Genomic DNA, 15,470 nt, shown 5'->3' with positions numbered 1-15,470 from the left:
AGCCAATAGTCTCTGCCTCACAGAAATTTTACAGTATTCTAAAAGATATTCTGATCTGTTCTGAATAATAAAGCTCCACTGCTTTTTTCCATCTCTTAAGCTCAAGATTCTTCAGCTTGCTTTACTTTAGTGTGTATTTGCATTAAAATGTCAATCTCTAATAAAAAGAAGTATTATTACTTTGAAATACTTCTGGAACAAAACTCTCCACTGACACTGGAAGGCTAGTAGAATTTAAGAGAATTAATTATATAATTCTGAAAGCCTCATGAAGCTTTTTAATACGTGAGTGGATGCAAACTGCTCTCTCTGCAAAACAATTAATCCATACCTTAAAATATTTAACAGACAGTCTTTAAATAGCTTTCAGTTAGAAGGATATTAGTGTTTTTATATTGTAAAGAAATGACAAACAAGTTTTATGTTACGTGACTCAATTCAATGTAAATTAATATGGAGTGAACTGAAAGCATACTTCATATAAATTTAGATGAATTACACTTTTGTCATAGCTGTCTTTGATTTATTTTTAATAGGTAATGCAATAAGAGCTGTAAACATTCCAAATAGTTTGATTAAATTTAAAAATAGTATGCTATCTCCCAAATAGGAAGAAGAAATGAAGCTTCCCAGACTGCAGAGTTTCTAAAAGGTCACAAAATGCAACATAATGTAAAACTGAAAGGTAGAGACAAATTAACAAGGATCTTTCTGCCTTACACTGATGCTTACTGGGAAAGTTCCCAGCTGTTCTTGAAGATCTTCCACCTCTTGCACAAGATCTCGCAAACACTTGTTACTATGACTTTGCCAAAGGCTTCTTTCGACATTGTTTCCCGGATAACAAGGAAGAACACTGTTAGCAAACTGCCTACAGAGGGGACAGGTAAATTCTCCTTTGTCCACTGAGAAACCCTGGAGGACCTGGTCATTCTAAAAGGAAAAAAAAAGAAACAAAACAAAACAAGGTGTAAATTAAATGTGCTGAAAATGAAAGCTTGCTCTTTGATATTTCAGGCAAAAAGATCAATAGATTTAAAAAAAAAAAAATCTCTAAAACCAACAACTGTAAGGAAATAATAATAGGAATTACTCCCCGGTTTAGTAAAAGAGCTCTAACAACTACTACCAACTGTATTACAAATGGTCCAAGTCACCTAATTTTCAAGTAGTCTTCATCGTCAATAGCTATCCCATAATAAACTAGAAAATACCTGAATGGGATATTTTGAACACTTCGCTCATATTATCTACCACTTCCTGTAAAGTTTGAGACTCCCTTAGAAATGTCTTCTCATTTGTCAAAAGGCATTTTTTTCTAGTCGTGAGAAGTATTTGAAGACAGTCCTCAAAAGAGGCACAGGTGGAAAACGTGATCATCTAGCCACTGGAGAGCAGCATGCCAAAAAACCCTGCTACCTTCTGCATTATCATGAAGGACGCAAAAATGGACACAGAAGTATCTATCTGGGAAGCAGGGGTGGACATCGTCAGAGTACTCCTGTCACTGGCAAGCAACCCTGCTGCAGCTTCAGGAACTGCCTCAGCAGTTTCCCACTCCTGGGAGAAGAACTGCTAAGTTAGCACTGACTGCAATTTAAACTTCAAACTATCAGCCCTCTTGCTGAGGCATTTGGGTATACTTTTCTGCATACTTTTCTGAATGCTGATCTCTGATTGCATACAATAAATATGCTCTGTCAAGATAAACATAAGTCTATACAGATTATTTTGGTATTAAGAATGCTGGAAATAGGCAATTATTATGCACTAATTTGGGCACTAATAACACATATTAGAACAGAAGTTCCCTTATTCTAAAAGCCTTCAAGAATACAAGAAGATAGAATAATAGTTGATTTGGAGTTGAAGTCAGAACGCACCAAGAAAGGGAATTCAGTACCCACACGATGCAAAACGTTACTCTTTCAAAATTCTGTAAAGTAAGATTCTACCACCAAAGTCCAGATTTTACTTAATTATCCCTGAAAGTTCCTTTACAGTCAAATGGAAAAGAACAATTCATCAAGGGATCCGGTAAAGGTGGCACAGCTTCATATTCTCCTAAAGGTAAATTCCACAGCACGAGCAATGCTGATACTAAAACTACAAAGCATTGCTCATCATTTTTGCCCTAATGGCAACAAAACAAAACTTATGACAAAATAAAACTAAAGCAAACCACATAAAGTAATCTTGAATTAGAAAGGAAATTCATGTGCAACAAGAAGTCATCATTTAGCCTTTATTTTGTTACACTAAACAACTGAGCAAGACAAGATGCCTTAAAAGGTGATTACTGCTACCACTTGCGGTAACAGCCTACAGGGTCATTAAGAGGATCTGCAATCCTGTTGCAAAAAGAGAAAGGCAGAGCCAAGGAGGCCAGCAGCACCAATGGAAACACTACCCCGTTTATTTAGAGCATGTGAAAATAAGGATGTCCTTTCCAGCCAACAACTTCCAACGTTTGGTTAACAAACTTTAATTTAAAAACATACCTGGTATTTTCCGAGGAGAAAAAATATGTAATTCACAAGTTAGATTATTTTAACTCATTTCTCTAAACTTCAAGTATAAAAACAACATATATCATATGTAACTAGAGAAAATAATCTAACTTTTCATGACTGAATTTTCATATTACAACATAAGCAGGTACATAAATTTATATTAGTAAAATTCCTCTACCATTTTTTCATAAATTCCTCAGTCATTTCTAATGCACATTAAACATCAAAATAGGAATCTGTGAAACAGAAGTGCAGAGTGCAAGAAATGTTTTACCTGAGAATGTGCTTACCAGAGAAAATCATGATTTCATTTTTAAAGAATGGGATTAATTTAGTAAAATATTTTTTACAATACCTCAGAATATCTGAGAACAAAGTACTGTTGTTAATAATGTCAGGATGTAATAAGGGAGATTTAGTATCTGCAGTACTGGAAAGATAACAAACACATCATGTATATTCATATAAAACCTAAGTACCCCCCAATCTTTCCACCACTGAATTGGACAGCATAAATCCATTGACTTTACTGAGAACAGTTCACATTCAAATAATAAAAAAATCTTTAGTTTTACTTACCCGTAAAGATTCCATGTAAGATTTATGACAATCTATGTGTAAAGTATGACCACATGTTTGTACATAAACACCTCCTTCCCAGCCTATTGACACTGCTTGCAGACAGGAACTCTAAAAACAAACCACCCCCCCCCAACAAAAACAATAAGAAAAAAGAAAAACTATGTGTGTATATATATATTTACGGTTGAGATATTTACCACAATTCGTTTTGAGATTAAAAAATAGATTTTTTTTTATTTGCTGCTAGGTAATATAAAAAATATATGCTGTGAAAATAAAGCAAGTTTTCATTTTTATAAGGTATGTATTTATACTGACTTACATGTATGTCATTACACTATTCTTTCTACCAAAAAGTCAATCACTTAAGTCATACTTCTACAACTTTTGCCTCTTAAGATAATGACAAAATTAGGAAGCAATAAAATACATATTCAGTAAATGCTCATTTTATTTTGACTTTTGCCCTATAATGGTAAGTGTCACAATTCTTCTAATTCAGCTTCTGTACAGTCTAACTGTACATTCTACAGTACATACCACTGCCTGAAGTACAGGCACAGTTCCACCATCACATTACGTCAGCACTACAGCAAACACTTCTTTAAGGAACTTCTTGTTTTACAGAATGAAGGAAGCTATAACTGCACCATCTTTTCCAGTGACACAAGCTTACCTTTCCCATGTACAATGGCAATATGCTGCTCCAATACATTTCATTCAGTATTGCCCATAACAAATTAATTTAATAAGGAGATCACAGTTATATAATTAAACCCCAGTATGTTATTAAAATTCAGTGTAAACAGTTGGGTTTTTTGGGTTTTTTTGAGTTGTTCAACAATATTTTCAGGAACACGATAAAGGAAAAATATAACAAGTAATTGTTTAGTGCATTAAGTTTTATACTGGGGAGGTTGTGAAAACACTGGATTTATTTAAACATCGAGCTAGTGTCATTGTAGCACTTACTGGCCACATAACTAAACTAAGTATTTACTCAACCAGTATTCCTCAGGAAACAATGAACCAAAGAAATAGTCACATGCGGCAAATTTATGATAAGGAATTGTAGTAAATAGGCTAGCTATAGTCAGTCTAAGTACTGAATATTCATCTCTCAAAAAATAATTTCATACATAGATTAAAATGCACATTCTACATATACAGAACAGAAAAAGAGGTATGGCAACTAAAACGGAAAACAACTCTTAGCATGGACTTGCCCTAAAATGGACTTTATGTATGATGCAAAAATAGGGTACTATGAATAACCAACTCTGATGATTTCTGAGGATGCCCTAGCAGCTTGTCTTTTCCTGTGTATGAGCTGATACTACACATTCCAGGTACACTACAAGGCATGCTCCCATTTACCTTGCCTTAACTTGACATTTGTAATGTTCTAGAAGCCTTTCAGGTTCAAATCAATGATCTTAGCAACAAGAAAAGTCTTCCGCTTTTTGCTGGTTCCTGCATGATTTAGTGGGCAGACTGCACTGCTAATAAGGCATGGTCATATAATGTACCTGAATAAGCCCCACAAGGCAATTGCTTCATTCAGGGAAAGCCCTGTTGCATGTATTTAATGGGGCTAGTTGATAAGCATCATTTATTTAAGATCACATTTAGACAATTGAAATTCTATCGCATCTTCTGAGATGCAAACCTAATAGGAAATACCAGACTCATGAACTTGGGTGAAACTTGGATTGCCTGACCTTTAGTGAAATAACTGAAATAACTGACCTTTAGTGAAATATCCTGTATCTAGAAAGGTGGAGAGAGACTAGGGTATGGGTCAGGAAGAGAAGGCTGGAGACTTCAACAGTATGGAAGGGAAAAGGGAGAAATGAGAATCCATGCTAAAAAATGCTTTATCCCTCCTCTGCAACTGGAGATACAGAAGATGGGAAAGAGAAGTTCATGCCTGTCTCTCTGAGCAGGTTTTTTTTTTTTTTTTATGTCCTACTAATTAATTAGCCTGAGGAAAAGGGCAACAGGATTGCTGCCTTTCTCTTTCCCAGGTATCAATAATTTAAGCTTTTCTCCAAGCTATTCCAAAATTCTTGCTTTTCCAGCTGCCCTCCCCTTCCTTAGAGTAACACAGTAACATTAAGAACAGCCCCATCTTAGATTTGGTGCTGCACTGACTTGTTCAGACTTCAGCCACTGTGCTGAGGAATCCAGCGTAAGGAGTGTAAGCAGCTGGCTGGCTCTACAGGTGACATTTGGAACGTTAATAAATGGATCTGTACCTCTGCAAAAAATCCCCGGTCTTTGCAGAAAGGGTTTCCTTATTGCTACTGAGGTCAGAAACAGAGGAGACTTAGAAGCAAGCCACATACTGGTTATAGGCCTGGGAGGAAAGTGCCTATCGTAAATTATTGGTGACAGAATACCATGTGATTCTGAAAATGGTCCAATCCATCTAGCACATGAAGTTTTATCTCCTAATCCTTAGTCAAACCTCTCCACTTTAAAAACAGTAACTTTCAGTGATTTTTCTTTTAATCTGCAAAAACACTCTTTTCTGACTACAAATACATCAAATTTCGGCCAAGAAAGGGCAATAGGCTTCTCTATGAAAAAAATTGGCCCATTTTGCCCAATCTGTATATAGCATTTAGTTTCTGAAATATTATTCATTCTTCTTCAACTAGAAGAAGCTAGATCATATTTGATAACTTAAAATGTTCACAAATAAGTGAAATTATTCTCTTGCCTCCTGAAATCTGTACTTCTTGTTACAGGAAGGACACTTACTGTGAAGGACACAGTTGATAAATAAAAGAACTTCTTATTGCCTAGCTCAGCTGAACAAGCCACTCAAGACACTAACAGATGTTTCCACTTCTATGCCAAAAGAAATTTAAGGATTACTTCTTTCATGCAGAGATTCCTTTCTTTTTTTCTTTTTTCTTTAAAAAAAAAAAAAAAAAAAAAAAAAAAAAAAAAAAAAGCACAGTTGTGACCTGGAAACTTGAAAGCAGAAATAGCTAATTCAATGAGTGCTTAAATCAGGACAGGAATTTTTCAAAACAGGATGCATTTGGTCACTGCATTATAGTGTGTTTTAGACTAGTCTGCTGTTAGTGTTATTGCACAGCAAGGGAAAAATGCACTTCAGTAAGATCAAGTTTTTGAATAACATCTATTTTTCATTAGTACTCCTTTCATTTGTAGTATGTAAGCAAGTAAAAATAAAGCTACAGTATTATTTAAACATTTTTAACCACTTCAGTAGTGAATATTTTGAATAGTAGCAGTGAATATTAGTGAATAATTTACAATTTGAAACATCAGTAAATAAACACAGGTACATGTTATTGAGGCACACAAGCTTGATACTCCTTCTGAGCTTTAGAAATTGATATGTTATTAATTACAACTACCCCATGTATAAAGTGGGGTGTGGTTTTGTTTGTTTGTTTGTTTTTCCCAAATATTCATATTAAATAATGGAACTATCCTAGGTTAACTGAACGGCAGTTTCATGAAACACTGTGTAATGTCATCAGTGCCAAATGAAGGAAAACTAGTCAACAGATTCTTTTTGAACTGAAAATATCTGTTTGTCCAGAAATGATTTTCTGCTTAAATCTTTTAAAGTTTTACTTTTTAGCATGGAAATTTACTGTATTTGCCTCAGGGAGAAGTTGCTTCTCTGAAAACATTGCCAAATTTTTAAAACTATAACAAAACAATTACAAAATTTACTCTAAATTAATCTAGTGTACATCAGTCAAGCACACTTGGTTGCAGTTAGAAGATTTCAATTTTCTAGTGTGGATAACAGATTATGAGAAAGCTACTAACCATATCAGAGTAAGAATGGCAGCAATTTTTCTCTTTAAAGCCAAAATTTAAGCTTCAAAGGCTACATATTTGGTTAGAACTACCCAAGAGCTGGTATGTCTGCTGAGTAGTCTATAGGAGCTAATTTAGCGTCCTGAGATACAAAGCCTCCTCCCTCAGAATGATCTCTGAAAACAGACTTATGTTATCTTACACTACTGTTTTACACAGTAGCACTGAAAATCACAGGCAGTATTTCCATAAAGGTCTGTCGCTAATCAAGGCCTGTTAAGCAACAAGAATTGGCTCTCAAAATGAAATATAAAGAGCTGTAACACGTTGCTTTTGGTTTTATGAAGCAATGCAAAACTCTGCTTGGAACAGCTAACAGAACTCCAAAATAGACAATAATATTCCAATGAATGTAAAATTAACCTTCAGGGGAGGGAGGGGAGAGGGGAGATCGGAGAGGGGAGATCTTTTCCTGGACTCTCCTTGCCATCTACTCACCTTCTCCTTTTTTGTACAGGCTCAGAAAACTGATAAGGTTTAAAAATACTCTTCCTTCTTATTCCTGCTGCCAAAATAATTTAAGCCAGCATAATTCCTCGATCCAGTTCATGGAATGAATCACAAAAAAGCTTTTGTTTTGAAAGTGGCACTTAAGAAGGCAGAACCACATCTCATTCACATGGTCACACTGACCTGTGAAATACCACTTCTAGAGAAAATCTGCATGGATATTTAATGAATATTAATGCCTGTGGATACGCTAGTTGCCTATGCCAAAATCCTATGGAAGGGAAAGCTAGACACTGTTTTATCTTTTCATACAACTCATTTCATAATTGGTAGCTCTGTTCAAATCAAATACTTACATCTTTAAAGTATCGCTGTAAAGTTGTAAGCCTCACATCATGCAGTGCTGCACAGGTATCCCAAGGGTATATTTGCTCTTCTTCAGTGGTTGGCAGTTTCTTTGGCTCAGTGCTATTGCGACATTGTCCCAAGACTGTATACAGAAAAGAAGCAAAAAAGAATGAAATGGATAACAATAAGCTGAAGATTTAAGATAAATATCTTGACATTCTAGTTTATAACTATTGGTTTTTGTTGATACTAAAAAGTAGAAAAAATTATTAAAGAAACTAAATACTGAAAGTAGTGTTTTTGTCCTTGGAATACATAAAGCATGTACACAAACACACACACACACTCATGGCGATTTTACTGTCTCCTTTTCTTTAAGAACTATTTTCCTGCAGGTCTGTTATATTCTGCAGGGTTTACGAAAGCAAAGTGGAGCGAGGAAGGAAGAAGGTAAACCCTGTTCACCCTTTTGCAAACCACTTCAAGTGTTTCAGTACCCTTAAACCTTCAGATGGGCCTCACGAAGGACCATCCACAAAGAAATATGACTCTCATTGTCTTTCCAGGCTCCATAAGCCTGCTTATGATGCTCCTTGTCCAGCAAGTCACACATTCATACCTGAGGATGCTTGTAATAGTACAACTAGCCCTGTAGGTCTATCTTCAGTAGAAGGACCACTCTGTCCACAAATAACACAATCATATATTGCCTCAGAAACTTGCTGTTCTGATGTAGCTATCTCCATGGCAATATCAGCATCTGGAGATTCTGAAAAAGGATAGGAAAACTGATATTAAACAGAGGAAAAGAAATCAAAATTACATCTGCACTGAAGTAGTGAAGAAAAAGAACTCCAAAGTCATTTTCCTAATCAATTAATCTAGGATTAAAACATAGAAAGTTACTTGAAGCTAACCCTGCTGTTTCCAACAGAAAGACACCAACACAACAAAATACAAGTTTTCCCATATTTAAGACTATTACCATTAATTAAATGGTAATTAAACGCAATTAAATGCAAATTTCAAATTTAGTATTAAACAATCTATATAAAACTTCTATAAAATTGAGATCTAATTTCTGCTTTATTAGATTCTGTATTGAAAACACTGAATTTAATAGAGATGAATCTCTAAAACCAGAGTTATCCATAACTAACTTTTTCTCTCTAATTACTGTCAGAGTAAATCTGGAGACTCCAGAAAAGAATTTTACAGATGCTGAGAAAAGGAAAACGAGCTAAGTAATGTTATCAAGACCGAACTGTGGAGTTGGGCATCAGTTCTAATAGCCAAATTAGGAGAGTAAAGTGTAAATAGGTCAAGTGAGCTCCAAGACAACGATTCATCTCAATCATGGAGATGCCTTTAGGCTACATTTTTTAAGCTGCATAAGAATTGATTCTTATGCAGTATATTTTCAAACAGTTATATTAGGTACATAACTTGCTTTTTATAAGCAGTTTGACATTTCTCTCTCTTGGCCTTCTATATCACACATACACCCCTCCACTACATTAAAAAAATATATAGTTTTAACAAAATAGCGAGTTACATCTTATCAACAAGTAGTATGTAACACAACCATTTTCCAAGACAAATACAGTTTAAGGAAACATAAAAGTAAAAACACAATACTCTTTAAATGAAACTTGGAAGACCTTCAAAGTTTTGAGGTGCATTTAAAAAAGTGACCTGCTGCTACGCTGTATAAAATTTACTGTACAATTTAAAACTTACTGTACAAAAGAAACATCAGAGATTTATTTTTTCAAATGCTCCATGCTATTGTTTCCAGGTGCACAGATAGACACATTCAAGGTTAAGGATGAGCTTCCATGCATTTAGGCTCTTAAGTTATCTACTGAAGTTCCCTACTGGTTGTAGGCAACTCAAGTAGTCTTTCTAAGGTGCTCAGTGACCCAGTGACTTTCAAAGGGTATGGAGTTTTGCAGTTTTTCCTGAAAGTCAAAGAATTTATTTAGGTTTCCAGCCAGGGTCTTAATAAATTTTACATGAATCAACTTGTAAAAAATACCTCCCCTGTAGATTTTATTTGGAGATAATAATGAAATCTTTTTTTCTTAGTAATTTTATGAGATGTTACCAATTTATGAAGCTGAATTCAAGTGAAGTTTCATGCAGAGAGAGAAGAAAGTAGAGTGCATGTTTAGAATCACTTCTGCAGTCTGTTTATATGACTATTAAAGATGACCGCATGAAACATCATGTACGCTATGCCAAAATCTGCTTGAGAGGCTCTCAACTCCACTAAAGAGAAGATATCTAGCAATAAACTTAGGAGTTCTTTATTGGCTTGAAAGAAAAGCACCTTACTACTAGACAGTCCTCTCCTAACTCCTTAGAAACATGTACAATCAAACTCTTGATCCAGAATAAGGGTGTTCTGTTTCAATTCTTTCCTAGAAGATGAGTTTTCCGAAGGAAAACGCTTCCTCCCCACTTTCAACCATGGCCTTTATCTCCTTAATTAAATAGGCCAAGGCACAGGGCATAACATAGGACTGCTTTCAGCAGTGCTTTCTTCTGAGAGCCCATTGCAAATTTGTTAAAGGACAGGCACATTGAATGCAAGGCAGCATCTTTCTTTGCTGTGAAAACTCCACACAATGCTCTCGCTCACAGGGCAGAATCAAAATTATACTGTTTTAGTAAGTATTGATATCTCAGTCGTTTATTGAGGGTCATATGGAAATGAACTACAATCTTCATTGACCTACAGTTGTTAATATTGTACACACATTTATCACCATCTAGTGGCAGTCAGATGAACAGTTAATGAAAAAGCAAAATACATCAACAGCAAACATTTTTACTGTAAAACTCCAAACAACCGGAAAACCTAGCAGCAATTGTAAAGCAGGAGAGAGGAAGTAAATACTAAAGCTGTTTTTCATATTAAACATCTTTGGCATCACCTCATCATCATGTTGGTAACGTACACTCACAGGCGGCATCTTATCAGAAGTACAAGATATGAGAATGACTATGAAGCTCTTGCCTTATTTTTTTCCTAAAATACTCTCAATAAAACATGAAACATGCATCCATTTAACATTTTTTCGAAGAGGTGAAGTAAGACAATGTAGCATGGCAATCTGATTTTGAGCAGTGCAACAGACGTCCTCAATATCAGTTAACATTTTATTTATGAAATACCATCTGTTCATTGCTCTTATTCTCTTACACACAAAATTTGTAATCAGAAAAGGGAAATATCCTACTTAATAGAATGTGTTAACATTTGCAAATTAAAATTGATGAAGATAAAAATATATTTATTTGATTTACTTCGGCTCTGCTTTGCTCAGGTAGATTAGAACATACATACACCAAACAGATCAGCACATATGCTTTGCATTCCTGGGAAAACCACCTTTTTCCTTTGCCATATATTTTTTACAATGTATTTCCACGTTCAACTGTCTTACATTTTCCAGTAGGAGAAGCTTCCACATCCAATATTTGTAAGCATTTGGCATTTTATTTCTAATACACATCTCTCTCTTGAAGCATACCATCTCTTTATTGCTTATTTTAAACCTCAGAAAAAAAACCCATAGATCTTAATTTTAAAAAAGTGTTTCAATACAATTCAGTATGTCCCATCCATACTTCTGTCTCCTATATGAAACAGAGACATAAAGATCAGGCTGATTTAATTTCAGACCTCAATGGTCAAATGCATGCTTCCTTTAGATTTGGTGCTAGGCTAGTTTGGCAAATAATAAAATTTCAAAGCAGCTAAATCTCTAGCACCAAAGACCACTTCCTAATCAAATAATTTTCCCAGGAAATAGTGAAAGAAAGCAAAGTCAATGTATACAAATTGTATGGGTAAGAGAAACAGGCAAGGACTTAAAGTCATGAAGAAGTAAACAGACCAAGACCTCCCTGAAATGAACAACAAAAAAAAACCATTACTTTTTCAAAGGATTATGACAAGCCTTGATTACTGGCCTAAATGATCTCAGAATTAATCTGAGTTACGCAGTTTTATCTCGAAGGTACACTTTCTTTTCCTTGTCTCTCCTCCTTTTCTTTTTAGCTGTCCAAGTGCATCATTCTGTCTTCACCTTGCAGTAATCTTACCAGAATACAGTTTTGTAAACAAACTGGGATGCTAATTAAACTAAATGTTAAATAAAGAAAAAGCATATTTTCTTCAACTTTGGGAGAAAAAAAAAGATCAGTAGAGGAGGTATATTTAGAAGTTAATAGAACTAAAAGATTTCTAGTTTCTTGGAAGATGAGACTCAGGCTATGGTTAGTTTGAAAGGGTAGATTTTGGCAGCAGAACGGGGTAAAAATATATCAGTAGCAGCGTGGAAAAGTGAGATTACAGAAAACTATGCAAATTGTGACCTTCTCATTCTTGTTCTCTTGTCCTTCTTCTTGTCCTTCCTCAGTTTTGCCTCTGCGGAGCAAGAGACCCTCTCTTACTAGCTACGTGATCTAGCCGGACTGTCCTGGGCCCTGATTCTCCAAAGATTAACCTAATCGATATCACAGAAACTTGTCCTAATGATGTCAAGAAGCAAATGGGAAATACCAGACAATAATAAATGGCATTAATATCAATTCACCAAGTTTCTCTTACCAGATTTGTCTGATACTGTAATCCCCCGATTTTTTAACTACCTACAGTGTGCTCTCTTTGCCTTTGCAGATTATTTTCAGAAGTATGGATAATACGAACCTCATTAAATAGAACAAACTTAAAATCACTGAAGGAAGATGAAAACATTTAAACTCTGACAAAAATCCAGGGTAGTACCAAACACTATTATTCACTCTCTCTCTCTCTCTTTTCTTTTCTTTTAAGTTATTTATTTAGCTCTTGGTTTGGTTTTGTACCAATACAGGTGAGAGACCCAAAGTTACAAAATCTGCCTCTGCTACCTCCGAGCAAATACTGATCAGTGTGCTATCATCTAACACACCGTGTTATTACACAATGCCTTGCTGCCCGAATTTTATTTCGATTTGAATTCTCCAGAGTTCAACAGCATTATTTGCTCCCCTTCTTCCCCACCTGGGAAAAATCCCAAACCCAAAGGCCTGTGTAGAAGTGTCCAAACATGCTAAGTACAGTTTACAATCTCTGACTGTAGTCAACATTCTTCCTGCCATACTCATTATGTGTCAAAGTGGTCCCCTAGCATTAAAGCAACTATTAGCATGCTAATATCTTTTGCCCTGAACCAGCATATATATTCTCAAGAGATCAGTACCTAATTTATTTTTCTATCGTGTTAGGAAATGTATGTCACCTTGCTTTCAAACTGTGCACTTTTTTTAACCTAGCTAAGGAGCATTTGCTTCAAGGACAGAATGACGTTCTGCTGAGAATCACACATCATAGAAAAGAAATGCAGAAAACGTATTTCATACTTATCACGAGGCATTTGCAAAAAAAATCAAGTTGAGCACTTCAGAGACAACAAAACTATTAAAGGAAAGCAAAATATCTAACTCTACTAATTTGTTACCAAGAAATGTCTTCATGCAAAACAACTATTAAAACAACCGTTAAAATCTAGTCCATTAAACTGATTCTATCTACTGCTGTGCATGATATGGTGTAATTAAAAACTCCTCCTACATTTTATGTTAAGAGAAATACTTAAAGGTATTCCTTGCTTAAATACTAAGAAACAGACAAGTATGTGTAAGCGTTGCGTGCCTACCATATTGACTCACGCGCACGCACAGGCACAAAGGCCTGGGTTCTGACTGTAGAGAAGTTAAAGGTTCTTTTTAACATTTGACAGGTGTAGTTAAAGTAAAAGCTAAGTATTCCCAGGTCTCCACATAAAGAAATGCTGTGCAGCGTATTGAGTACTGCCCTTCACCCACAAATGAAAGCAATTACCCTAAATATAGCTTATGAAACATCTGTGTGTTTATACATATATGTATGTAGAGCCATATAACATGTAAATAAATATAGATATGTGATTCATATACAAAAAACATCAACTTCAAAAGTTGCAGTATCAAGCATTCAAAATATAGATGACTGCAGAATCAAGTTGGGAAACTTGATCAACTTTAGTCATGACTGTGTGCAATATGACTTGGTTTTAATAACATAACTGCATGTCTTTTTCTGCCTCTTCCTTATGTTGGCAAAAAGATTAAAAAGAAATAGCTACCATTTCACAAGCGTTACTCAAACTCATCTTAATATGTGATCTTTGTGTTAGGTATTGCACACCCTCCAAACATAACCTATATACAGTCATTATTTGCTAAAGAACTTCTTTGGGCTGCCATATCCAAGGCCTCCATAAATATCAATGGCTGAAGCTTCTCAGCACCCCCGACTGAAAGGAAGTTAACACAGCTTCGACAAGCCAGCTTGCTTCAGCAAACGCAAGAGGCAGCGTATTTCTAACCAGTACGCTGCTTCAATTCAAATGAAAACAGACTAACTTTGGGAAGTTTTATATTAAAAGGAAAATATTTTGACACATCACACAAATGTAATCACTTTATTAAGAAAAAAATCAGAAAAGACTTATGTACTTCAGATGTGTTCCCTTTTATATGTGTTCAAGACTGCCAAGCTTATTCATTAGCAATTACCTATTCAGTATTAATCCGTCCTAGAAAACACAATTTTAAGCCTCTTAAGAATTATCAAATGCACAAGTGGATATGGCAGCAGCATCTTTGTTTAACTGTTTGATTAAAAACAATACTAACATAAAATTAAAAACAAAAAAAGCAAGTAGACAACCGAAAACTTACCAACATCCATGGCGGTTTCCATGAAACTTTTTTGCCTTGAAGCAAATTCAGCTAGCAATTTCTGTTGCCTTTCTCTAGCCTTCTGTCGTCTGTGGGAAATGAGAGGAAAAGAGAGAGAGAGAGAGAGAGAGAGAGAGAGAGAGAGAGAGAGAGAGAGAGAATGAGAGAGAGAGAGATGACTATTATAATGAAGGATTACAATCACCATTTCAAACAATCTCATTCAGAATTCAAGTTTTCTCTAAATAAAAGATTCATCTTCGAGATCAAAAAAATGAAGCTACTGCTCTAGTAGTAGTATTTGCTGAGAAGAGGGTTTTTTGTTTGTTTAAGTCTGAAAGGAAGGAACAAAATCCTGTCCAAAAAAACCCTCCAAAAATCCAAAGGATCCTTAGCAGATTACTACCTAACATCATAAATAAAACCAAGACATTATTCTTTAAAGTTGTTTTTCTGCTACATAGAGGAAGAAAAGCAAAATGAAATGCCAACCTTTATACAAAAACAACTACTCTTGTGAATAAGCAACATTTACAAGCCCATAATAATACAAAAGGCCTACTTCACACTTTTGATATGAAGCCTTGTGCTAAAGAAAACATAATTACGAACACTTTATTTTCCACTTAAGGCTCTTCATGCCAGTTTCTTCTCCCCTACCTCCACCCCAGCTACTGGCCACAAACAGTTTAACAGACTCAAAGCAGTTTCAGACTCCTGCCACGTTGCAGTCCCTAAGCTCCCCGGAGCCAAGCGGACTTCACTAACCTTTTCTCCATAGTTTAACACTACCTTCTATTTGTACATCAACAGTAATAGTTGCAGACACATTCTTGTTTATCCTGCCATTTAAACTGTATTAGTGACCTGCCAAGGCTATATAATCAGCTGTTCTGTAATTCCCTCATTACTTGCAAACATGAATTTCAA

The 15,470-nt window shown here is 35.3% G+C and overlaps 1 protein-coding gene across 8 annotated transcripts in view; it reads right to left on the bottom strand.

Annotated features, from left to right (window-relative positions):
* Positions 1-15,470, bottom strand: part of UBR3 (ubiquitin protein ligase E3 component n-recognin 3) — a 123,228-nt gene that overhangs the window by 45,503 nt on the left and 62,255 nt on the right. For 6 of the 8 annotated variants that reach the window (XM_064514908.1, XM_064514910.1, XM_064514912.1 and 3 more), the window contains 5 exons: positions 14,541-14,629; positions 8,383-8,532; positions 7,772-7,905; positions 3,093-3,203; positions 721-933 (listed from right to left, as the gene is read on the bottom strand). In XM_064514908.1, coding sequence (XP_064370978.1) covers positions 721-933; positions 3,093-3,203; positions 7,772-7,905; positions 8,383-8,532; positions 14,541-14,629 — 697 coding nt within the window. The remainder of the gene's footprint in view (positions 1-720; positions 934-3,092; positions 3,204-7,771; positions 7,906-8,382; positions 8,533-14,540; positions 14,630-15,470) is intronic. The other 2 variants (XM_064514909.1, XM_064514911.1) reach the window with 1 other exon arrangement.

The sequence above is a fragment of the Dromaius novaehollandiae genome, chromosome 7, assembly GCF_036370855.1.
Source record: "Dromaius novaehollandiae isolate bDroNov1 chromosome 7, bDroNov1.hap1, whole genome shotgun sequence".
NCBI classification, from domain to species: domain Eukaryota; kingdom Metazoa; phylum Chordata; class Aves; order Casuariiformes; family Dromaiidae; genus Dromaius; species Dromaius novaehollandiae.
This window is presented reverse-complemented; position numbering and strand designations above follow the sequence as displayed.